The 26,407-nt window shown below is 36.6% G+C and overlaps 1 protein-coding gene across 7 annotated transcripts in view; it reads right to left on the bottom strand.

The window, feature by feature from the left end:
* The window catches only part of ubr5 (ubiquitin protein ligase E3 component n-recognin 5), a 58,532-nt gene that overhangs the window by 31,560 nt on the left and 565 nt on the right, over positions 1 to 26,407 (bottom strand). For 6 of the 7 annotated variants that reach the window (XM_079625410.1, XM_079625411.1, XM_079625412.1 and 3 more), the window contains exons 2-22: positions 20,334 to 20,378; positions 20,135 to 20,216; positions 19,264 to 19,340; positions 16,982 to 17,101; positions 15,911 to 16,181; positions 13,824 to 13,983; positions 12,662 to 12,811; positions 11,423 to 11,634; positions 10,022 to 10,141; positions 8,330 to 8,440; positions 7,117 to 7,271; positions 6,367 to 6,484; positions 5,863 to 6,047; positions 5,660 to 5,769; positions 4,866 to 4,978; positions 4,469 to 4,612; positions 3,626 to 3,737; positions 3,385 to 3,539; positions 3,090 to 3,287; positions 2,248 to 2,458; positions 1,157 to 1,283 (exon numbers count right to left, since the gene is read on the bottom strand). In XM_079625410.1, the coding sequence (XP_079481536.1) occupies positions 1,157 to 1,283; positions 2,248 to 2,458; positions 3,090 to 3,287; positions 3,385 to 3,539; positions 3,626 to 3,737; positions 4,469 to 4,612; positions 4,866 to 4,978; positions 5,660 to 5,769; positions 5,863 to 6,047; positions 6,367 to 6,484; positions 7,117 to 7,271; positions 8,330 to 8,440; positions 10,022 to 10,141; positions 11,423 to 11,634; positions 12,662 to 12,811; positions 13,824 to 13,983; positions 15,911 to 16,181; positions 16,982 to 17,101; positions 19,264 to 19,340; positions 20,135 to 20,216; positions 20,334 to 20,378 (2,976 nt within the window). The remainder of the gene's footprint in view (positions 1 to 1,156; positions 1,284 to 2,247; positions 2,459 to 3,089; positions 3,288 to 3,384; positions 3,540 to 3,625; positions 3,738 to 4,468; positions 4,613 to 4,865; positions 4,979 to 5,659; positions 5,770 to 5,862; positions 6,048 to 6,366; positions 6,485 to 7,116; positions 7,272 to 8,329; positions 8,441 to 10,021; positions 10,142 to 11,422; positions 11,635 to 12,661; positions 12,812 to 13,823; positions 13,984 to 15,910; positions 16,182 to 16,981; positions 17,102 to 19,263; positions 19,341 to 20,134; positions 20,217 to 20,333; positions 20,379 to 26,407) is intronic. The other variant, XM_079625414.1, reaches the window with a different exon arrangement.

Raw genomic sequence — 26,407 nt, 5'->3', positions numbered from 1 at the left:
TTTAATAATAAACAAGCTCAAAATACACCAGAAACAGATGAGAAAATATGCCCTCTTACAACTATCTACAACATATTACAAAATAAACACCATAATTCATCAACAGTACCATTAAAGCATTTGCTCGGCTTAAATGTGCAGTATTCATTAACCAACTTCTGAGATCCCGAGCCAGTACAACGTGCAACCGCACTGCATTTTTACTTGAATATACTGTCCTCACATTTATTTAATTCAATCCCAGTCTTTTGAAGATTAATAATCACATTAGGACATATCGTGATTCCTGTTATTCCATTCCCAAATTTAAGAGCTCTTAAAATGATAATTAAGACTTTTGTTATACCATTTAAGATATGATTTATGGCCCTAATTTTTTTTAATTCAGTTTGATTAAATTAAAGGTTTTAAGGACCCATTGAAACCCTTCTTGAACGCAATGTTAAAAAGCGGCTATGGTTAAAAGTGTACGCCAAATGCATGAATGTAAATGTAATAATTACGTAATATAGATAATGTGTAACAACTGTAATTTATGCATTTCCATGTGGTTCTTAATTTTAAGAACCACACTTAAAGGTAGGGTAGGTCAGAATTGTCTAAAAACACTTGTATTCAAATTAGTTTAAACTGTCATTATATACCAATACATAATTAAAATGCAAGTACTGTGAAATAGAGAGTATAAAAAAACTGAGTGACTCGTGTATTTAATCTTCAATAAACACAGCTCATTAATTCCATTCACTCCCACCTAAAAAACGGGTGCGCGACTGCGCGCACGTGTGCAGAGCCAGTAATAGCGGCGGTAGTCATGGCGACGGAGAGTGACAGTCGCGCTAGCCAATAACTTGTTTCGTCCCGGTAGGAATTAATGAGCTGTGTTTTTTGAAGATTAAATACACTATAGTCACTAAATTTTTATACTCTCTTTTTCAAAGTACTTACATTTTAATTATGTATTGGTATATAAAGACAGTTTAAGCCAATTTGAAAAAAAGTTCTTTAGACAATTCTTACTTACACAACCTTTAACACTCTTAATTTTCACCCAAAATCTTTTGAGTTTGTATAAAATTTAAGAGCGTTTTTTTTTTTATTTGTATGCTTCTGAAGTGAAATGCTTTTCTGTATCCCAGTGAATCTGAATACTGACCCCCGGCTGCTGGATGACCCTGTGCGGTTCCCGGAGCTGTTGCTAGATACCACTGAAATGGCATTGGCAATGGCCTCAACCGCAGACAGCCTCTCAGCGAACGTGTTCCTTTCAGACCGCTCTGCTTCTGAAACACATCGTACATCAGTGAAGTCATCTCAGGCTGGGCTTCATAACCATCTAACATCAGCTGTGTATCAAAACCTAATGTGTTGCCTCGCTTGTCATCTCAGAAAACAACTAGAAATTGTCTATAAAGCTCAACGTTATAGTGATTGTCAATCAAAATAAATAAAGTGTTTTATTAACTTACTTTAAAAATAGTACATTAATAAAAATTGTTAAACTAGGAAAAAATAAATTTGAAATGTTGTCAGTAATAAACTGAAATAAAAAAAGCATTTTTTTTCAGTTAAAGTAAAAAATAAAATAAAACTGAAATTAATAAACTATATAGACATTTAAAAACTACTAAACACAATTTCTATAATAGTTTTTTGTTTAAAATAGAGATCATGATTCTGAATAGACAACTAAACAAACAAAAAAACATGTAATTTACTAGAGGTTCTAACAAAATGTTATTTTCTGCAGCAGTCTATTTAAAAAAATTAATTTAAAAAAAAAAAAACACGAATCGGTGTGAATGAATGATTCAATGACTTAAAGACTTCACTTGTTCATTACTGGATGAATTACCTCAAAAGATTTATTCAATAAATAATTTTTTTAACAGTCTCGTCACTACCTACCGGTGCATGTAATAATTCCATCTTTATTTGAAGAGTCAAGTTACTTTCAAAAGGTGATTTACTCTATTTTGGTTGTTACCATATCCCAGTCCTTCAGTGATCATTTGAATTAATTTAACACAGAAATAATGATCCTGTGTGGTTGTTTGATGCCGTTTTATATCTGTGGATCAGTGGCAGAGTGAACGCAGATCTGAATGTTCACTGTGATCGCACTTGTCAAAGGTTTAATAGACAAAGCCTAAGACATAGGAATAAGATTGCGTATCGAGACTTATCTTTTAACGATTAATAATGTATAAATTATACTAAAATAACACTATAAAAATGCAAGCTTACCTTCCTCCTCCTTGGTTTCCTTGTTGCTGACGGGGAAGCAGACGGACACGCAGGCGTGGAGGACGTTGCGGTTGCCGTCACAGCGGTGGCTCAGCAGAACATCCAGAGCGTGTGGGTTCTGCTCCAGCAGCATTGCTTGCTCCAGACCGATCAGGTATTGCCTGCACGCCTCGTAATCACAGCGCAGCACGTGCTGCATCAGCGTCTGCTTCTAAAATGCAAAAAGCAAACAATATATTAACCGGAAATCAGAGCTTTACTCGCATTGTCATAAGATATTTAAGACTTATGACCTTAAATTTGGAAGAATTTTTTTTAAGTTGTTTTTATTCGGGGCTTAATATGATTATTAAACTTCAAAAGGCGATGATTTAATGCAATTAATATGAGCACTACACATTTTAAAGTTGTAAAAGTGATCTTATCTCACTTTTTTTTTTTTTTTTTTTTTTAAAGAACAGCTGGAAGTAGTAAATTTCAAAGCATTTCAAAATAATTTTCTTGGTGTATTTGGGGATCGCTCATAATTTTAAGTCCTGCATTATTCAGAAATGTTTTTCTGATTATTATTTGTGTTTTGGTTACTCAACAGTATCTGGCATTTAATTTAATGTTTACAAATTCAATATATACAATTTGAAACGGACATTTAAAAATCTCAGGGTAAAATTTTGTATTAGTTTTGCTTGTAAATTTCTCAATTATGGAGAAATAATTATTAGATACATTTTAAAATGCACCCCAGAAGTTCTTTGTGCACTCCTAGATGTTCCTAAATAAGGTTTAACTTTTTCTAAATAACTAATGTGTATTCTTTAACAGGCTGGTGTAGTATACTATACCTCCACAGCCATGATGATGATGGCTGCCTTCTTTTTGATTGTGGAGTTAGTGGGAAGGTTGGCAAGCGAGTGAACTCCCATGCCTAGACTGGCAATAGGCGGCAAGTCTAGCCAATCAGGGTCACGTATTCCACCCATACAGTCTTTAGCCATGGGATAAATGGTGCCGTTACCATCCCTCAAAATGATGGGACTCTCCTAAGGATATGCAAACATGAGAAAGTTAAAACGGGCAAAGAGAAATGGAAAGTCTCCTCAGGTGTATGAAACATATCAGGCTGTGTGATGGTCTCACCTGGCCTGCAGTGAAGATGGCCACATTACGCTCACTCTGGCCGAGAAAGGCCAGGTTACTGGTAGGGAAGTGATTTTCCTGCTCGGCTTTGCCGGTGGCTAAGTCAAAGACACAGTACCGTACCCAGCTGCCTGTTTTTAACACAGCATGAACTCCTGCAGGACACAAGACATCAGAGCCGTCAATGACAGGGCAAATTCACAACAAAATGAAGTCTGATACATCTGAAAACAGTAGTCACCTTTGGAGTCAACATTCACAGCTAAAATTTCTGCTTTTTCTGGGATACAAAGTTTTTTAAGTGTGCGCTGAAAACAGTCTGGAACTTTTGGTGTTCCACCGGTTTTAACAACCTGTTCAAAAGGGAAACAAAAAAGTCTCTCAGTTAAAAATCCAGTCATGTTTGTTTTCATGTTTTCATATTTCAATATCTATACAGACCAAAGGTTTTCAAACTGGGGTCCAGGCACTTAAAATATATTTGTAATATATATAATTTTAATATAATATATTAAAATACATACAAACATATTACACACGCTTAACACAACGAATTCTTTATTGTTCACCAATATAACCATTTCATTCTGCTTTCTAAAGACTAGTAAGACATCATGATTTTTATTGTGATTATTTTAAACTATTGACAAAACAAATTTAACATTAAAAAAAATTACATTAACAATTTTGTGAAAAGAAAAAAAGTATTAATCTCTTATCTACACTGTCAACAAAATATTTTCCAGATAATATTTTAATAATTTGCTTCAGTATGATCGTACAAAAGTATATTTAAATATTTCAAACAGTATGTTTTATATAAAATAATCTACAAAACATACAAATGCCTTTATATTTTAGGAAGGTGGTCCCTCGCATAGAAATATTTACGGTTCCTTGACATTCAAAATTGAATATAGCCAAATGTAACATTTATAACAATTAAAAATGAAATATTTTAACAACAAAATGTAGACCTAAAATGGCCAATTCATTCATCAAAATGGCATTTTGAATTATCCACCAATGCTTTTTAAGATCTTGCAAATGACAGTGTACTTCTACAGCTGCAGTGTGCATTTACCTGTAGCTCATCTATTCTGAGCAGTCGACAGTCTTGCAGCAGTGAGGAGGGGTCAGAGTCAGTGGGAGCTGCGCTCTGGCTGCTCACGCTGCTCGACGTCCCTGGAAATTTCACAGCAACATATGCACCATCGACTTTTAGCACCTTGAGTTCAAAAGAGAGAACTGTTGCAAATGAGGTGTAATAGCAAAGCATCACACAGACCAGAGATAAAACAGACTGGAACATCAAGTATGCTTATATAATGTCATCAATTATAATTGGAAATTCTTATTACATGAAAAGGTTATGCATTGCAAAAATGAGGATAATAATTAAGCACAGTGGAGAGATATAATTCGCTTGTAGTTATGGTCTCCACTGGATCAAGCTGGCCGACGTGTACGCCTGCACCCACCTTTCCCACGGGGACGTTTTTAACGTCCTCCACGAAAACGACCTCTCGTAGAGGCCACTGCTCCTCATTCACCTTCTCCTCTTCTTTTGGAGCCGGTGTTGAGCGCCTTCGCTCTGTAGCACAGCAGGTAATCGGTTAGCAAAGACAACACTGCAGCCGCATCTTAGTATCTTTTGGCATCTCACAAAAGATCAAACATGAATGTTTAAACGGCTCTAGTTAAAGCCAGCTGTAAGCTGAAACTCTTTTACGGCAAGCCACCACTGGTGAATAGGGTAAAAAAAACTAATTGATATCACAAAACTTTCCCAGTGAATTGATTACATTAAGAATTGGGAAAAATATATATATTACAAGTTTTCTAAAATCCCATATTTAAATATGTTAATTACACATTATCCAATGAAATATGCAGTAATTTGCATACACTTAACAGAAATCAGAAATAAAACTTGGATTTGGCGAGGTTCAAAATTCCAGTCAACGCTTTTAACAAGGGATTTCTGATATCACTTTTTAAATCACTCCAGAAAATACTGTCAGAAACAATACATTTTCACCATGTTTTTAGGAATAAAATGTATAAAACCAGGCGAATGATATATGAACAAAACCTGGAGTAAAAACCCTTGATAAGAATAAATAAAACTATAAAGTTTGGTGTATGTAAAGCTGCTGAAGTGGAGATTTCTGAGTCCGGTCTATCTAAAAATGATAGAACTGCACAGGGTAGTTTTTGGGCCAATATTAACCCTGTACAACAGCTCATGGTTTTAGCGATTCGGTGTACATACTATAGGGGAGAGAAGCACTGCTAGCGATGGAGGAAGTGTCACTGCATGTGGACGCTGGTGAGGGCGGAGGGCCCATTTCCGTCTTCACCAGCTCTGGCTTACTTTCAGTCCTGACGACAAGAACAAGCACACTCATCAGCATCTTACTTTTAGCATAAATACCTCGGTACATGTGTATGGCCATAGAAAAACAGCCATCTTACTTGGTCTCCTGTGTCTTGGTGTTCTTCTCCATGTTTTTCAGGCTCTCGGGTGAGCGGAGCTGGAAGCGGCAGCTGTCGTTCATGTTCCACACGGACTCCAGCAGGACGCCCACTTTAGGGATCCCCGCGTTTACGGAGAAGGCCACGGCACCAGCGTGATATAGAGGGTTATTCCTCAGGCACACCTAAGTAAAGAGAGTGCAAAAGTTTTATCATACTGCGATATTATCGCAAATGCAATTAATCATTCAGCCCTATCTCAGATGCCAGCTGTGCAGTGTAAAGATAAAATTGTATTAACAACAACAAAAGTCATTAGTAACAGCCTATTCTGATTGATTGATTGATTGATTGATTGATTGATTGATTGATTGATTGAATAAATAAATAAAATACATACAAGTATTTAACAAAAGATGACAGATACATTTAATAAGGTAATTCTAATAACTGAATTCTACAAATAAAGTAAATTTCTGACTTACACCAAAGCATGTTCCTCACCTGAGTTCCTACTGTGATGTTGGGTATAGAAGAGATGCCTGCACTAGACTTTGGCTTCTTGTTCTTGGCTCTGGCCTTTTCAAGCATCTTTTTTCGCTGACTAAAAGGCACAACACCCCTGGAGGAAAAAGAAATTCAGAATTTATTCACAGATCACAAGCACAACAGCTCAAACCAGGGCTACACGATAAATTGAAATAATCCAAAAATCGCGATATGGTTTGTGTGATTATCAAATCTCGAAGGCTGCCATTTTAATTTTTAATTTCAATAAATATATGCACTGTGTTTCTGTTCACTGTGAGTGAAGTGTGGCAGTGTTCATTCACGCGCGAGCAGCTCATTCGCCGTTGTTTGCAGCCTCTAAAAGTGGCTCAAGTCATTTCGCAGTAAATGCTACATACAAACTTCATCTCTGCATCTACTCTGAGTTTGAGTCACTTTAACGTCCATTTGGGAACACGTGCCAACCACCTACCCAAACTTGTAATGAGAAGCATTGTTTGAAAATAAAAAAATAAGAAATCCATAAATAAATATTACAGTTTAAATGTAAAATATATACATTTATATTAAACCGTAACATTATATATTTATAGAAATTTTCTTAAATACAAATTTTTCATTTTATAGTAAAAAAAAAGAAAAAAAAAAAGATTTAGAAATAATTATCCGTCCCCCAGGCGTGTCCACAACATTGAATCTAGCCCCCTTAAAAAAAAGGTTTGGACACCCCTGCTGTAAACTCACCACCAGTAAAGGCTGCTCTCCAGCTGAGCGCAGGTATACAGGGCACAGCAGTGCAGAGAGACAATGCGCTCTCCCTGCAGCTCTGGGAACGTTTGTGCTCCATGTTCTAGTTTAGCAGCAACAGTGCTCAGAGTTTCATCCACCCATGTCGCCACCTACACAATACAGATTGGTTAATGGAAATTTGAGGTCTGAGGACATTTTTGGTACGAGACTGTGCATCATTGATTTTTGCAACCGGCTCCTGCACAATCTTAGGTTACACTTGTTACAATTATAGATTCAAGTACTAAGTAATATTACTTAACTACATGAGATTATTAGAGGGTTAGGTTTGATTTATGGTTAGTTGCATGTAATTGTGCATAATTTATAGTTATTACTATAGTAACTACAAGTGTAACAAATAAAGTAAAATAAAGTGTGACCAATCTTACGGTATCCGCCAGCTGTTGTCATATGATTTTCTTCTCACCCACTCTCAGAAAATGTCAGTAACACTTTATAATAAGGTCCATTACTGCATTACTTAACATTAACAATGAGCAATACGGTCCATTGGTTAATGTTAATGCATTACTTAACATTAACAATGAGCAATACATTAATTACAGAATGTATTAATCTGTTACTTCATGTCCATTAAATAATATTAACAGATAAAAATTAGACTTCAATAATGTTTTGAAAATTATAAAATTAACATTAAAGGTGCTCTAAGCGATGAAACGCGTTTTTTAGGCCAAAACATTTCTTTGTCACATACAGCAAACATCTCCTTACTATGTGCTGGCTGTCTGTCCCCAGAATACACTGTATAAAAAATAAATAAATAAAAATACGGTCTCTGTAGACACCCCAGGCTCCACAAACGGAAAAACTAAAAAAATCAGGGTTACGGTTGTTAACTAAAAATAAAACCATTTGTTACACAAACCCGCACCACGAAACATAAGTGTTCCAGCCAATAACCGAAAAGAAGGATTTGGGGGTGGGGTTTGTGCGCGGATGAGGAGGAGGGAGGGGTCTAGCTAGCCTCCGTTTTGTTTGACAATACTTCGAACGTCAACAAGAAGTGACGTCACCCAACATCACTTAGAGCACCTTTAACTAAGATTAATAATGCTTTAGAAGAATTTTCATTGTTAGTTCATGTTAACTAATGTTAACAAATGGAACCTTATTGTAAAGTGATATCACAATGTCGTCTTACCTTGTTATTCTCGGTGGCCACAGTGGCTCGGATACTGTTGGCAGACAGGTGGGTGATCTTTTCATTGGTCAAGCCAAGGAAAGGGACACGGGGGTGATGTATAGAAGGATTCTATGAGCGCACAAAAGATTTATGAGATTTATCAAATTCAGTAGTGACAGAAATTCTTTGTCAAGTCACCTTTATTTATATAGTGCTTTGTACAATACAGATCGTTTCAAAGCAGCTTTACAGTAGTAAACAGAAAAGTAATAATCAATGATACAAACAATTCTGCTGATATCGCAATTGTTGTTTAACGATATGCTATCTGACATTGTCGAGTACATCCCTCACCAGACACGCATACACTACGTGATGTAATCTAGTAGGTTACACGAATGTGTGTGTGCATTAACAGTGACTTGCTGCCACCAACTGGTGGCTTTAATTTCCTACTTAAAGAACAAGTTCGGTACTTTACACTTAAAGCCGTTTTCAGATCGTTTCTGATGAAATAGAACAGTTAAGATTAAAATTTGGACATGCTGTCCCGAGAATTTTCGGTTTCTTTCGCTTTCCCCCCCACCTCCACAATGGCTGCATAGGTGCACAGGAATAATCCTTCCTAAAACGCATTAAATTTTCGTTTACAAAGACGTGAAACTCACCGAGTGGTCAGGGGTGTTCACTGATATGCTCGCACAAAAATCGCTGCAAAAGATGCTTTCCAACTGGTTTTATCGTAGTAACACCGTACCTCACAGCACATCCAATTCAAGTCAATGGAGTTGGACAAAAACTACAACAAAACCTGTTGGAAAGCATCTTTTTCAGCGATTTTTGTTTGAGCATATCAGTGAACACCCCTGACCACTCGGTGAGTTTCACGTCTTTGTAAACGAAAGTCCTTTATTGATATTTATTTTAAAAATGAAGATACGTTATTCAACGCTTTGTTTAAAACATTATTCATGCATCTGTAACTGCAGGTTAAACGCATTCATGTTCCTATGAGCTGCATTAAACAGTCTGTGTAAATGCATCTAAATGCCACTTCAGATGCAGATTCTGTGTTTCTTCTGCACTGCAAAGATGAATTTTGTTGATACTGATTTACCGAGAGACTTTCAAACATCAAAATGTAATTTATTATGTCAAAATTACATACAAACATCTTTTCCAATTCTATTTTGCCTGGAAACGCTTCCAACACATTTGCGCGTCACGTGAAAAATAGGCGTCGGTTCTATTTCTAGCATGCACGCGTTTTCGGTCACACAGGCAGTGTGCGAGCTCTAACCTGTTAACATGGGAGCCGGAATAAAAACGGACATGCCATGCAGCCAGGGAGTAGCCGGTTGGGAAAGCACGGCGCCAAACTCTGGTCTCAGGGAGGAATTTGATGCAGTGGCAGTCAGATAGTATAGACAGTAAAAGAAACACTAGTGGTTCACGCTTGCGCGCATACTGCAGTTTTGGCGTGCAGTGCTCTGGATTTGCTCATTTTCTATTTACATGTTTGTTGGAGGCAATCCAGAATTACTGTTAGTTAAAAATATAATCAGACTATAAAACTCCCAGAAAATAGAGATATAATTTTGTCAATATCCCACACCCCTATTCTGCTGTTAAGCAGGTCTAAAAACACAACAGTATCATTGATCAACTGAAGTCAGTTCAATCTAGTGTGATATGCATTGTGAATCTTACTTGTGCATTTCTGTAAGGTTCAGGCTCATTCCACTTCCACTGGTAGAGTTCTCCTTTGGTGCTGACGGCAATCAGTTCCGAGTACAAAGCCCCAATGCTGACAAACTTTGTTACATAGTCCTAAAGGATCACACAACCAATGATATAGAACTCAGCAACTATACAAATAAAAGACGTATTAACTAAATGAATCCCAGTAAATTGGAGACTAAAAATCTAAAGTGTTATTCAATCAGGCTGGCCATTAAATTGAAAGGTCAAATAAGGATGTCCAAGATTATTTAAAAAAAATATTTAAAATGCTCATGCCAAGTTCTTAGAAAATGAAATCTGCATTTCAAAAATGCTTATACCACTAAACTGTTGTGATTGACTCCAAAAATCAGGGTTACGGTTGTTAACTAAAAATAAAACCATTTGTTACTTGAAATAGAATAACTATTATTTTTTTATTTTTTTTAAATTTAGCTAGTTGCCAAGGAAACATTAGTTTAACTGTAAGTACTAAAATAACTAAAACTGAAATAACTAAAAATAAAAACACAGACGTAAACAAAATACAACAAAATTACTAAAGCTTTCAAATTAAAATTAAAACCGAAAATTAAAACTCAAAATATGAATATACTAATCACTTTCAACTTAAAATAATTTAACAAAAATTAACAAGTTATACCATTTAACATGTGAATCTAAACTAATCTTAAAACGTCATAAAAGGTTGAATACACTATTTTAAAAAAACCTGACCTTGACATCAAGTAATGAGAATCTGAACAGGTGTTATAGGCACCACATTACAACAAAATGGCTTTTGCTAACACCACTGTGACCGACTCGAACAGGCGGACCAGTTTGCTTAACTTCTTTTAAAAGAAATAGAATTGGGAAAAATAGAAAGAAATATTATGCCAAACTATTTCTCCCTCAAGCATTTCAGCCTTTTAATAAGACCCAGGCTCCAAAAAAATAAATAAAAAAAATAAACTAAATGCAGAAACATGTCGATAAACATTGAACCAGAACAATTGACCCTTAAAGGAATAGTCCACCCAAAAAATATGAAAATTGTCATTTACTCAGCCTAATATTGTTCCAAACTTTTATGCAGTGCTTTCTTCTGCTGAACACAAAATAATGTTGGTAAGTTTCAGTTGACCATTGACTTTTTGCCCATATAATGGAAATTAATGGGTCCTGAAATTGTTTGGTTACCAACATCCTTCAAAATAGCTTTTATATTTTACAGAATACAGTCAAAAAGGTCTGAAACCACACGAGGCTGAGTTAATGAAAACTTTAATTTATGGTGAAATTTTCTGTTAAATACATCACAACTTGAAATGCACCACAGTAACCGAACGTCAGGCAATCTAGGACAGTAAAGGCTTAAAGGCCCACCTTATCAGGCCACCACTGGAGCTCTTCCCCCAGAGTGACAGGGCTCTGCAGCGGCACGCTCTTCTTGTCAAGGCTCGGTTCTCCCTCGCGGCTGGTGGAGCCACGCTCCGCATCGAATGAGGCTCCATCCAGCCACCTCCTCTCTCGCAGCCTCAGGACCGACTCCCGCTCACGGAGCAGTTCAGAGTCTCTCTCTAAGGGGAGAAGGAGAACTGGTATGCAATAGGGTCACACCAGTGGGATAACAGTAAGCCACTCTCTGGGAAAGACCCTCGGAATAGTGAGATTTCATACAAATTAGATAGTGACTATTATACGTAATAAAAATTTATTCTGCTGTACTTCTGTGACACCAACCACCAGAAACAACTGCCGTAAATGACACCGCTGGTGAAAAGGATCCATGACCATTAAGGTGATGGTCCTTATTTAAAAAATGATAGGGCTACATATAGACACTATACTGAGTAATAACTGGCTTTGTCAGCTGCTGGGTCGCATTAGCAGCGGGAAAATCTTCCTGACGGGTGTCCAGCATTTGCTGAGATGTATGGGTATAAACTGCAGGGTCTTATTGGTGACTGTCTGCACTGCAGGGCCTTTCGCAGAGGGCTCATTAGGGGAAAACGACGACTATGACCATGCAGGACAATTGGACACTCTCTCAAAAGCACAGACACTCACACACAACACAAACATGCAGCAAGGCATCTTGAAGTATTTGATAGCCATGGATGCTGGTTTATGAAAATAAAAAATTTACAATTTGGTAAAGTTATATGCGGTCTGTGTTTTTTGCACATGATTCGAGTAATGTAAAATAGAGTGGGATATGCCCTAAACTTATTAAGCTGTGTTATTAAGTTCAGTATTTTACAGTTTCAAGTTTTAAAAATGCAACTTGACTCTGATGCCCATCTAAATTTAGAGTCAGCAATGTCAGTTTTATAATGATTTCTAGTGTTTTGTTTGGAATTCAAGTGTCTCATAATATAAAGCTGTTTTCGCATGGATACATTTTTTCTCAACAATCAAGTTTAAAAATAAAAAAATAAAATCAATAGCACCTCCCTCTTAGGTTTCATATCTGCATGAATGTCGTGCGAGTAGCAAATTATTATATTTAACTACAACATTTACAAATAACAAAATGGTTGTGGCACAAGCAGTTCCACAAATCTTGCTGAATGACGTCATGACACGGAGTGTATGCAAGCATGACTGCGTTTTGGCCTTTACCTCGTGAGGAGCCGAGACGAGACAAGGAAGAGCGTCGGAAAGAGGGGTAGCCAAAGTAGCTGATATCCTCAGAGAACATGGCGTCTGCATCAATGATCACGCTAGGGTGGGCGGAGTGAATATCCGCGTCTAGAAGGGACATCAAGTCTTCTGTAGAAGTATGAAAGGTATTGTCAATGTCAAAGGTATTGTTGTTTGTTAGAGGTGAAAATGTCAGTCTTAAAGGGGAACTGTAGCCAAAATTGAACTAAGGCTCTTTTTGTTTATCCACCAGTCAAACTTTCGTACAAAAGCATAATTAGAATGGAAACGCCACTTTTAAGATTGACCGTATTTTCGTTTTAGCTCAAAACGCCTTTTGAATGGGAGTGCATGGGGCACTTCTATGATAGCATCAAAATCGCTGTTTTTAAAACACTAAGGCGGCTCAACAACATAAAACTGCTCCAAGTATCACCAGGGGCTCTACATATGAACTTGAGCATTGACTACATTGTGTACACAAAGTTTACTAAAAAGAAAGGTTTTGTACGACTCACTTTATCAGTTAGTGTTTCCGGTGGCTGGAATTTTGTCAGTCAAAAGTAGTCGATCTCCAAATGCAACGTAACAGGGAGGAGAGTAAAGATGGGAAGCTCCTAAAGCTTAGTTCCATATAAATTCACGGATCATTTGTCGTTTTGTCGTTAGTGAAAATCAATATCGACCTCGTATTTGAAAAAGGATCCTCATATAATAATGAAAAGATTCAGTGATACAGATCGACTATTTTTGACTGACAAAATGCCGGCGGCCGGGAAGAGCTACAGTGAGTTGTTCAAAACCTTTCGTTTTAGAAAACTTTGTGTACACAAACAATGTAGTCAATGCTCAAGTTCATGTGTAGAGCCCCTGGTGATACTTAGAGCAGTTTTATGTTGTGTCGAGCCTTCTTAGTGTTTTAAAAATACCGATTTTGATGCCATCATAGAAGTGCCCCATGCACTCCCATTCAAAAGGCATTTTGACCTAAAACGAAAATACGGTCAATCTTAAAAGTGGCGTTTCCATTCTAATTATGCTTTTACACGAAAGTTTAACTCGGGTAGATAAACAAAAAGAGCCTAGGTTCAGTTTTGGCAACAGTTACCCTTTAACTGTGACTCATACAGTGCCTGTTTACCTCCAGGTAAATAGGACTCGCTGGCAGTGTCATCTCCATCATCTCCATCCTCATCATCTCTGCTCAGCAGGTTGTTTACAGCCAAGTTCACATCAAGGTTTGTCCGCTGCAGCTCTCGAATAATGACACTTCTGGACTTTCCCTGAAGAACCACTTGGGCCTGGTTAGAGAAGAGGCAATCGATTACAAAATTTCGCAGGTGTGTGTGTGTGTGTGTGTGTGTGTGTGTGTGTGTGTGTGTGTGTGTGTGTGTGTGTGTGTGTGTGTGTGTGTGTGTGTGTGAAAAATTAAATATATATGCATGCTAAACTGTATGAAGGTTTGAAATAAATATTATATTTTTATAATTTATGCTTCTCTAAGATTTTATTAATGTGAAAAGCTATATGAAACTTATATTGTAGTATTTATATTTCAAACCTTTACACAATGTTTAGCAAGCATTTATACAGGGTATCTGCAAATTTTTTAAAGTCAAATTTAAGGCTTTTTAAGACTTTTTTAAGACCTGAAGAAATAAAAATTAATACCGTACATTAGGGGTTTGCAATATTAACAAAAATATATCTCGATATTTTCAAAGTTTTGTTGATAATAATCAGATGATATTTCACTGATTTTGTACTGGTACCATGGCTGGTTTAGGCCTGTTGTTGACAGCAGGACTCACAAAGATATTCATATTTAACATATTCTATCTATGCAGTGGTCAGTTCACAGTAGTGACTGAAATAAAAAAAATATTAAGGGGCAATATTTGCCACCTTAAATTGATTTCCAGGGGCATTTTCACCTAAATATGGAAATTATTTCTAAACGTATTTAGAGGTATGCATCACCTTTTATGTCAAATTCTAACATTCAAATTAAATTCTATTAGAATAAGACCGTACCACTGTCAAATTAAATAATTAAATTAAAAACCATCCTTGCAGTGCAGAGGTGACACAGAAGCGGCATCCGAACTGGCATTACTATATTTACACTTAATTTGCAATTGCATAAATAAAGCTATTCAATATTTAAATATGAAATATTTTATAATTTTAACATTTTAATTAAAGGGTAGCCTACTTTAAATATGCAACTAAACCCGCCAGTAGGTGGCAGTAAGTCACTGTCTTAATAAGCGAGTTGTTGGAGTCATATTCAACCGATTTGTTCAAACGGCCGATTCATTCATTGAATCAAATGATTCGTTCAAAACGCGGATTTCAGTTTTTTAAAAAGAATCGCTGTCTGTTGGACTACAGTTTCATTATAAAATTCTCGTCGGCGAAATAAAGGGGGAAACAAACAATATTGACAATATAAAAAGTAACACACAATGTTAACTTTATTGTTAATTTAACTGTTGTATAAAATAAATAGCACATTTGCAATTGAGCACAGGAAAACGGCACTCTTGCTCGTGATATTCTAATATAACAACATAATATAATAAGACAAAAACTAATTTGGGGACATACCTATAACTGCACTGACACATCACGCAGTGAAAGCAAGCATGAGAGACAAATACGATGTCAGCTCGAACTCGCGGTGCCTCGTACGTAACGTTATATCATCATAGTTCATAGACAATCCTAAGCACAAAGAATGAACTTACTATTGAACTGACATTTACTCGTTCTCTTATCCTCTCCTCTCGCGTGCAGGAGACAGACGCAGGCTAATACGCTGCCGTAAATGACGCGAATCGTCATGTGAACAAGCAAATCCACAAAGATAGAATAATAAAAAATAATACGTACGCTAATTAGATAGTTTTCATTTGGAAAGCATTTAGATACGTCGTCAAAGTGTAATCTAAAATTTAAGACCTTTCATAGGTAAAAATAAGACTTTTCATAAGTAAAAATAAGACTTTAAGACTTTTTAAGGCCTTAAATTTTAAATATCGAATTTAAGACTTTTTAATACTTTTTAAGGATCCGCGGGGACCCTGTTTATATGCGTTAAAATTAAAAAAAGGTTTTAGTGATTTATGTAAAAATTACATTTAAGTTACTAAATAGACCCATGGTAAGCACGTTCAGCTTAAGTAGTCAGAAATAATGAACAGGCCTCCTGAAGCAAGAGTTTACCTGAGAGATGAGCTCCTCTGGGATGACAGAGGCTGGTATTACCGGCTGTGGCTGACTGCCCAGCAGGCCGGAGCCTCGATCTCTGCCAGTGCGGATCACGCGGGTCTGTCTGCGTGAATCTCGGGCTGCTGTGGAGGACCGGCCTGAAGATCCGCCTCCTCCAGCGCCTCCTCCACCCCCCCCTCCGCTCCCGCTGCCTCCTCCTGAGCCTCCGCCGCCACTGCCCCCACCGCCACTGCTGCCACCATTTACTCCTGAACTCCAGCGGCTCCTGTCAGGCACACCAACAATCAGGATCAGAATACGGCCAACAAGACACTGAGTGATACTGAACTCCAAAAGACCATGTTTAGGGACTAGTTTTACATTCCTTGACTCGTGAATATGAGAGCATTAGGACTGATGTTTTTAAATAGTGTCTCTGATTAAAACCTCATTGTGTAAAAACTTTTAAAATAAAGTTGAAGTTTAATTCTGTGAATTAGTTAAAAATATATACTCAAGGGGACTCAATTGTTAATTTTTCATATTTAAATGTTTTAGCAAAACATGTTGCTATTACAATATTATACTATATATAATAAAAAGTAATTATATAATATAAAGTTTATAACGATGTATTTTATGTTGGTTCATAAATTAAAATGATTAAATATTTGCACATTTAAGAATTAAACATTTTCAATCTAATTTGTAATTACTTAAAAACAAAAACTCCATTTTGTGTTTCATTACAAACACACACACATATATGTAAACTATAAAATATATGTTAAAAAATACATATCAGATTGAATTTTGTTATTTTAATTACAATTGAGAGATATTGCCCAGCTCTACTAGCAGTTTCATTTTTCCTTAGTGATTTAGAGTCTCACATATAAAAACCAAATATTTCTGGAAATGGGCTTCTAGTGTGAATATTTTCAGGAGGGGATTTTTACTGCATGCAAACAAAACACAGCAAAATCATCTTAAAAAACAGATTTCTTATAACCAAAGGCACCACCGCATGTGAGGCTGCCAACATTACCTGATGGCTGCATTTCTGATAGCCCTGCCACAACTTACCCAAGGGTGTTGCCTGCCAGTCTGCCCAGTGTGTCAGAACCAGACAGGAACCAGGGCGGATCACTAGTCCTGCCTGGCCTGGAGCTCCTTCCTGCCCCTGAGACACTGCTCAACTTTGAACTGGAAACAAAAGATGGGAGATCAGTTACAAACCTATAGTCCCACAAGTGGGACCATCACAGAGCCTGGAGACCCCAGGCCTACGAGCCAATCGGCCCTTTTTTACTGTGGGGCGACTAACATGGCAACACCCTTGGGAATCAGAACTGACTGCAGCTCATTCCTCAGGCAAGAGCTGTAGGAAAGGCTGGCAGGGAACTGCTAAAAATTTCCCCTAAATCATGTGCCATCATGCCCGCTAAATATTTTGGTCATATACAAACACTGTGGATTGCTTGCAGTTCACAAAAGGGGATTTGCACTGGTGCGACATAGCTTCAATCACAAAAACAACACTAGCGGCTAGCCCACCTGCTTAGTTCAAGCAAAACACCACAAACCACTGCAATGGGCAGCAGACAGCAAATGTTCGTAACAAGTTGTTTTGTAGTTTAGTTTTTCACTTAAGTGTTGAAATGCTCTTTTCAGTTTTAAGTTTCATTATCTACACTACATTTTCATTCATAGATCTCTTAAATAAAAATAAATTGTATGATATGAGCTCTTTAAAGTCTGTAACGGCAAATAATAAATCATTTAAGAGGTTTTCTATATTTCAGTAATAAAAAAATATTGCTGATAAAACCAGACAACAAAAGGTAGCCAAAGCTCTATAAAAATGTTCTGAAGCTTGTAGATTCATATTTACTGAGTTGCTTCCATCTAAACAACAAAAGCCCAAATTTCATACCCTGTCATTAATCAGAATATAATACAAAGGCATTTTCGCCATATACTATAGAAGGCTACATGTCTAGGATAATAACTGCATTGTATATAGTGTTTATATTTAAGTGCATTCATGCTACACTAACATAATAAAAATAAACTCATCTTCACACCAAAGCCCACAACACAACCATTACTCTAAACATGAGGTGGGTTGAAAAGTAAACAGTTAAAATAAAATTTAGACAAACTTAATAGTAGGGCTGGGCGATAAAACGGTATCTGTATTTGACGATATAAAAAAAAAATTCTATATAGCGCTCAATATTTTCATTCAAATGCACTCGCGCTGGCGCGACCACACAAATTTGACCAACATCAAATAGCAAGCGTAATGAAAGCGGAACGAAACCACGCTATTATTTTGTGCTTCACGGACCATTTATCAGTTTGGACCAATATCAGTGCAGCACGAGCCGATCTGGATCAAGCGACACTGTTACTACACAGCGCTAAGAGATCCAGTAAAGAAAGCATTTGAATTCGCCACTGAAGTAATAACATCGCTGCGAGATCTAGTGAGAAGCATTCAAATTTCTCTGTTATTAACGGATCAAACATGGCTGACGTGGAAACCAGGAGACACATTATTCCATGAATGAACTAGATATAGGCTTTAAGTCCACAGATCTACAACAATCACCATGTAGTAACATTTAATGTAGTAACACTAACTGTAAGGTAACCATGGAAGGTAGGAATAATAAAATGATTTCAAGTACGTCACATTTTTCCAGCAGTTCAAAAATCAAATATCATATTTAAATGTTATTTTTAATGTGATGACCAAAACATTATTTGTTCATCCTTCGAAGATTACCCCCATTTATAAAATTAAGTTTCAAGATGTAGGAATACACACTTATTGCGAAAATAATTTATTTTAATAATTTTATTATATTTTTTTAATCAAGGAAATTTTTTTGGCATTTCTTTATTTTTGCTGTATCGAAAATGTACCTAACCGTGACACCACTGTGTTGTATCGAACCGTGAATTTTGTGAACCGTTACACACCTACTTATTACAGATGTTGATCTACCTCAAAGTTCGCCTTGATTGTTCACCGTTTACACTTTTACATTGCACACATTTTGTAACATTTTAAGTTCATGAGTTTCTTTAACGCTTACTTTTTTTATCTGAATATAAGACTTTATATATTTTGGACTGCTAAAACTAATATAATTTGTTGTTTGACTTAATAATGTGAATAAATACAATAAAAAACAGTGGTTTAAATTCAAACTTTTCTCCTTATCGCACAGCCCTACTTAATAGGTCAAAATAAATCCAGAGCAATCATAACCGGATGGGACAAATGTAATTTAGTTATTTCCCCTGCCAGTTCAAACATGCATTTTCCATGTGTCTGACAGGTATTCATTTCTCACCCATCATTGCCATCAGGCTTGCCGAGCTCCAGTCGGTCGGGCTGGACAGCAAAGCTTATCCTGCAGATACGTCCATCCTGAAACAAAAAAGCATATTATTTTCCACATTGCTCTGTGTTGATCAGACACAAACAGTCATTATTTATTCACCCTCATTTCTTCTAACATTCGCATTTTTCTTGAATGGAAAAAAACAAAAAAGCAGCAGTAAAAAAGCAGTAAAGTTTAAAGCTGCAGTCGGCAAGTCTGGTAGATTGAAGGGACTTAGCCAAAATTTTGAATGTTTACAACTCTCATGCCCCTCCCCCTCTACCCGCCCATCGAGCTCGGCAGTGCTTGTGCACTTTCTCTCCACCATCACACTTCGTACAATCCAACACACCTGCGAACTTCAGGCGTGTACATGTGATATTGTAACATGCACGAGGGGGGAGGGGGGATCAGTGGCGTGTGCACGAACTGTGATTGACGGCCAGATCTCACACAGCCCTGCGCTGATTGGACCAGAAGAACCGGGAGCGGTGGATTTTTGCTAAACAAATAACAGGCTCCAGGTGGAGGTAGAAGTGCGGGTTTTTTTCTAAAACCGGCTGATTTATGTTGTTCTGTCAGAGCACAGTGTCGGTTTCCATGAATATGATAAAAAAAAATCTTGCCGACTTCAGCTTTAACAAACTAAGTTTTAAGTTAAGTCACTGTGAACTTAAGTTTTATGAAAAAGAAGAAAAAAAAAGTGCAAAAACAAGCAGACTGATTTGGAGCAACACGAGTACAAGTAAATATATTCATATTAGGAGTAAATTGTTCCTTTAAAATAAGGAAAAAGCCTAAAAATATGCTATAAATAACAGTGCTGCATAGTGAATGTTACCTCGAGGAGGAATCCAGCATGATTTGGTCCAACCACACACTGCTTAAGTTTGGCCTGCTCCAACGGAATAAGGTGTGGATGACTGCCGTGTGGACAGAGAAACGTCAGCCAAGTGTTTTTACAAAACTCAATACTTCATTGATGTGGAAAAAATTCTAAAAGCACTGGGCTTAAAATGTGAATACTCTGTAAAACATACCTGTTACAGTTGTATTTATTGAGCTTTTCCGACACTTCACGGAGCCTGTAAGACACAAAGGCATGCGATTAAAGACTCAATGTTCACAGTAAATGCCTAAAATAATAATGTTTCACCCCAAATGAGCAACAGCCAAACAGTCTGAACTGAAACTGGCCAAAACCTTTGGAGGATTGAATATTATGGGTTGAATAGAAAAACATAGGAGATGAAAGAAAAATGGAGAAACAGATTATGGCTACGGTCAGAGGAATTAAGTGGCCTTGTAGGTTATTTTACCCTTCCCAATGAAAGAAATGTTTAAAAAAGGGAAACAATCATTCTGCACTGTCATGTTTAATATACATACGTAATACATTTGGAAAAAGCAATTTCAAAAAACTGAATAGTTCACTGCATACTGGAGATTCAAATAAAACAGGAGGCCTAGTTTAAGGTCAAAAACAAATGACTCGAGTCCGAAGTCATTGCTTGTCTCATAATTTGTAATAAACATGTAGCCTAGATATTAAAATTTTCTTTTTACATAATATGATCTTAAAATGTATCAGCAAATTATTCAAATTACGAATTATTTGACTCTTTAAGTAAGACGCTCCTATCAAGCTCAACAGGACTAAAAACAGAATATTTGTGCAAATACAAGCAGCCAATTCATCCCTTTTAAATAATCATGCCTTAGAAGAGAAAGCAGGCCCAAACTGAGGTTTATACGGATACAACAATTATAAAACTCTGGAAATAATCAAAAGTAAGACAATAAGGGTTCAAGCCGCAATAGTGAAAGGGGAACAAAGGCTCCACTGGAAAACTTCTCTCGATCAAAAAAACATTGCAAGTTTCATTAATGCATTAATGCATGCAATTTCATTAAGGACTCTGTATGAAAATAAAGAGATGTTTAGACCCGCTCCAAACAATCACACCAAAACAAATGCAAACATTTTCAGCAAGGAAACCTTTGGTATAAGTGCACTGTGGACAGATAACATACTTGGAAGGCCGCATGTTTTGCTGCAGCTTTCATATGAGTAAATGCAGATGCGCAGCAGACAGAGACATGAAGAAAGTGCAGATTTGCAGCCCGGTCGAAATTGGCTGAGGAAAAAAGATTTTTCTCAGATATTGGCCAACTTTAGCCCTTCTAGCTCTTCTTGGACAAAAAGCGTGTCAAACCAGCTTTAAAATTGTAATGCAACATACCAAAAACCTAGTGAGCTGACAAAATAGGCAGCATTTTAAGGCACAATAGGACCACATACACTGTGTAGTGCACCATATATATGACTCCCTGTGTATGTAAAGCGCTCCAAATAAATCACTTGTTTCATTTCAGTTAGGAGGACGCTACCTTAGTAGGCAGTAGACCGCAAGGCACCTCACTAGGTTTTGGAACAGACTGAGCAATGTCTTGTTTGGCATACTCAGCACATCGGTACAGCAACATGCCTACAGAATCATCTAAACAATGATAAGTGATGGAGACACTACTGAACCCATTTACAACATCCATTGAACTCAAAGACATGATACGTTTAAAAATGATGAAAAAAGCTTAATGGTTGTTTACTAAATTGCATAGTCAAATTATTACATGCAATCATCTAAAACTATCAGTGAGGTCTTCAGATCATCTAATTTCAATACAATCATTACAAACCACTGTTTGGGCTCTGTAAATCAATTCAATATGAAAACAAAAGTAGTCCTGAAATGTATTTAACAGCTCGTCCTGAAAAAAAAAAAAAAAAAAAACTCAGAAAAGCCAAAAAACAATGTCAAAAAACAAACAAATGGTTGCTTTTTGCAAACCTTTTTTCCTGCCGGTGAAATACATTTTGTTAGAGGTTGCACTGGTGCCACCACCACGTTGCCCAACCGACAAGAGCTGCCTTTTATGTTGCATATAAGAAACATCCAACGTCAAATCAAACTAAAGTGAAACGAAACCGGGCTACTCATTTGAGCTGCGCTTCATGAACCGTTTATCAGTGTGGAGCAATACTAGACAGCGCAACACGAGCTCAGAACAGGGCAGCGCGGTGAATTTGCCATAGTATTAATAGTATCTCAGCGAGATCTAGTGGGAAGCATTCATATTCGGCTCAGAAATCTGTAATAAACCACAGATATCAGATCAAACAGCACTGACATTGAAACCGCAAGCATTGTGCCATGAACAAACAAGTTATAGAAGGCTTTTCAGTCCACAAGTCCCCAACATTCACCATGGATTTAATGTAGCAATGCTAACTGTAACCATGGTATTGTGGCAGAAATATTCTAATGTGGGGGTTTTTTGTGTTGTTTTGATTTCATCTTAGGGTTTATACAACCTTTAAGAGTGAAATTTAAGCATTTTTAAGGGCTTTAAAGACCTTCACACTTCCAGCACCTCAAAGCTCTAAATATTATCCAACTTGAATGTTATTTTTATAGTGAGGATTTGTAAAAAAAAAAGTTTCAAAGATGTAAGAAAACTCAAATTTAGTGGCAAACAGATTTAAAAGAAATTAAAAATAACTACTATAACCAGTAAATGACGGTAGAGTTTCTTCTAGGTTTCTTCCAGAAACAAACTTGTATTATTTTCATGTTATCATTGTGAAGCTGCTTTGATGCAATCTGTATTGTAAAAAGCGCTATATAAATAAAGGTGACTTAACTAGAGGAGCGCATATTTACTTAGCTATTTTCACACCCTAGTATATATTGGGGGTGAATAAAAAAAATTTCTCCAAATTGTTAATGAATTACACAGTAAACAAGTAAAGAGTGCTCCGTTTACATTACATTATTTATGCTCCTTTATGATTAAACAAAGATGGCACCACCATCTGGCACCAATGCTACTGCTCTAAAATGTTAGTTGGACTCAGGAGCCCTGTATAATGCCGTAAGGGAAATACTCTGAAGAAAATGGGGCTTAAAGCACTTTATTGGCATGATTGTTTTACATATAATAATGCCAAAGCAACAACACCACATGCATACACAGCCTCTGGCTTGCAAGCTTTGCAATGCATTGTACTTTCTGATACAGACTAAAAGCCCAACATCAGCTACACAGACTAATACACACATACTGCAACAGAATATCCTTGCGCAGCAGCTACAGAGATCATGCTGAATCTAGCTTGAAGGGGACACGTGTGCAGAAAGGTCCCTCGTTTCCTGTCAGTGCTGTGCAGCAGAAAAGCCTTCACGTCACAGCTCATTATTGCAGGACATGTCAGTGAAGAATGAAGGATGAAAGTGTCCGCATACAAGCTGAAACGTTAATGACTAGTGCAAGTTTACATCCGGTCTGGGGGATCACAGATAGTAAAGAACAGCACAATCTACACACAGTAACGAGAAACGCAAGATGATAATATGTAGTAGAGTGCTAAGTTCACTAACAAAATGGCTCAATTGCATTTAGTCTTGATGCAATGCATGTTTTCCCTTTGTTGGAAATGATTACCATTTGTTGCACAAAGTCAGCATGAAACAGTCTTCACAACATTTTAAATTCTGAATGTGACATTTCCATACACTAACAAAAATTATTTAATATCATGACTATCAATTGCCTAAAAATTAGACCAATTACCATAAACATATATAAAAAACAGCACCCCAAAATTATTAATATACTCAAAAGCCACAGCAACGCATAGGATTTTAAGATTAAACATTATACACAGCTCAAAACAAAGATGAAAATAATTGTGTAACTATTTAGAAAATTAAAAGATAAGTATTGTTATTTTACTGTTTTAAATTCATATGCTTATAATATATTTATTAATTTACAGTGCAGTATAGTGTAGTAATATATTACTTTCTTAGGGATAATATTGTAATTCAATTTACATTTATTTGTATATGGCTGTTCACAATACATATTTCAAAGCAGCTTTACAGAAAATGCATGAGTAACCTATACATTAGAATTTAGAAGTGTGTTTCCCAACCATTTTGCCACGTCAGTTTTGATAAGTAAAAAAAAAATCTCAACGCTCACCACTATATAAAAATATGACAACATTGCACAAACATTGCTTCAAATGGCATATTAAAACTAGATATTATATTAAAAATAGTACTCATATTTAATGTGAAACTTGAGGTAAAGTCAGGTAGGAACACAAGGTCATACAGGTGATAAAACAACAAATTGAACGTCGCTGTCGGGTGGAAACCATGGCCTTATATAGCTTATATAGCTATGGTTAGACACTTGCACGTGTCATTATTAGCCTAACATTTTATGAAAATCAAGCTAAAAAACGGAGTCACAAGGTTTTTGACCAGCGAATGACAGATAGGCTATATATTGTCTGTCACTGGGCAGTAAGTGCATCGCATTACATTTTCATCAAATTGCAGGATATAGGCTAAAGTTTAATGTAACTATATGGGTGCTCGGTTTTCTTGTTGTTGAAATCTTATTATAAAAATCTCATGATACTAAATATGGAGCGCTATGCATACACACAGGATATTTAAAACCGTATATTTGCTTCAACTAGATGACTCCGCTCTTCAAATAGGCTACAAAAAAAAAACATTAGCCTTTATGGACATACATAGTGTTTCTTGAGTGAAGAAAACGCTGTACTTACTCAAGCATCAGTTCTTTATTTACACTTGCATTGCAAAAAAGCAGAGACAGTCTCCAAACTGTGCATGTCACTTTATTCACAATTAGAGGCGGTGCAGATATGAGGTTTGACTGACAGTTTGAGAAGCCAATGGAGTTATGAGGTTTAGTCCGAACCCCTTTTAAATGCTTTTGTATTGGTTAAACATTTGTAAAACCCACATACAGACATAAAGGTAACCAACAGCATTCATTTTATAAAACAAAATTGACAAGATTTAGAGATAAGAGGTTTCGGCCGACAGCGATTATATATTCTTATTTATAGCATTTATTTTTAGGAATATGATCATTTTCTACAGCTCAACTGACAACTTGTCATGGCGCACACAGTGGTTGGGAAACACTAATTTAGAGTGATTGTTATCAGACATGATTGTGTCCAAGAAATGTCCATATTTCAGAAATGTACAGTTTAAAGAGAATACAAATCATGCAGTTAGCTAACATCCTGAATTAATTTAAGGAAACAAACAATGAGCTCATTAAAGTAATTACAAGTTGAGATTGTAATGTTACTATCCAAATATAAAATATTCATAACGCACACAAATATGTGTGTGTAAAATCTCATGTTTTTAATATAGTGTCAAAAGGCAAAATTATATTTAAACCTTTGTAGTAATCAATTAGCTATATAATATAACCCTTTCTTGCATGGTAAGCCTGATAGGAGACTGCCAATAAGGCTATACATTTCCAAAACTGAGAACAAAATAAGCATGTTCAGGGATCTTTGGTGGACTAGGCTAGTAGTAATACTAAAGTGGGATGCTTGGAGACTTGCATTGGGAAAACCCCAACACACCGCTTTGAAACATCATTAAACACCAGAATCCCAACACCCATTTTGTCCAAAGATGCCTTCAGTGTTACACTGGCCATCAGCTGAACACATGGGTTCCTCATGCAGCTGTCATCAGCCATAGCAATCACCTCCATGACCAACTGCACGGAATAATTCGGACTAACTGTTCGTCAAGTTGACTAAAATGAGTTCCTTTATATAATTTCAAGAGTAAAACAAACAGTATATATCGGTGACGCTACAACTAACGCTTTCGGAATGGGGTGTTTACATGTCACGAGTCATGACAAAGAAATAAACTCTGCTCAAGATCTATGAAAACGTAACACAAAACATTGCAATTCTTTATCTAGAGACCATCTTTAGCAGAAAACATCGTGTCCTCGCGTTTATAGGCAACTGTCATAACGAACTGTTCACCAATCCAACCCTGGATATGAAACAATCCATACGGGTAAACGTCAAAACAGTGATTGTGATATAATTTCCAACAAATTTATGAGGATAAATTAATTAAACAGATGAGCTCGCGGAGTGCTAAAGGCTAACCGGCTAACCTGAGAGGATTTTACTCGCCAATTCTGCTCACATTCATTCGGCGTATCATACTAAACTTAA

This window comes from Phoxinus phoxinus (assembly GCF_949152265.1).
Source record: "Phoxinus phoxinus genome assembly, chromosome: 10".
Taxonomy (NCBI): Eukaryota; Metazoa; Chordata; class Actinopteri; order Cypriniformes; family Leuciscidae; genus Phoxinus; species Phoxinus phoxinus.
The sequence above is the reverse complement of the archived record's forward strand: the minus strand, read 5'-3'. Positions and strand labels throughout refer to the sequence as shown.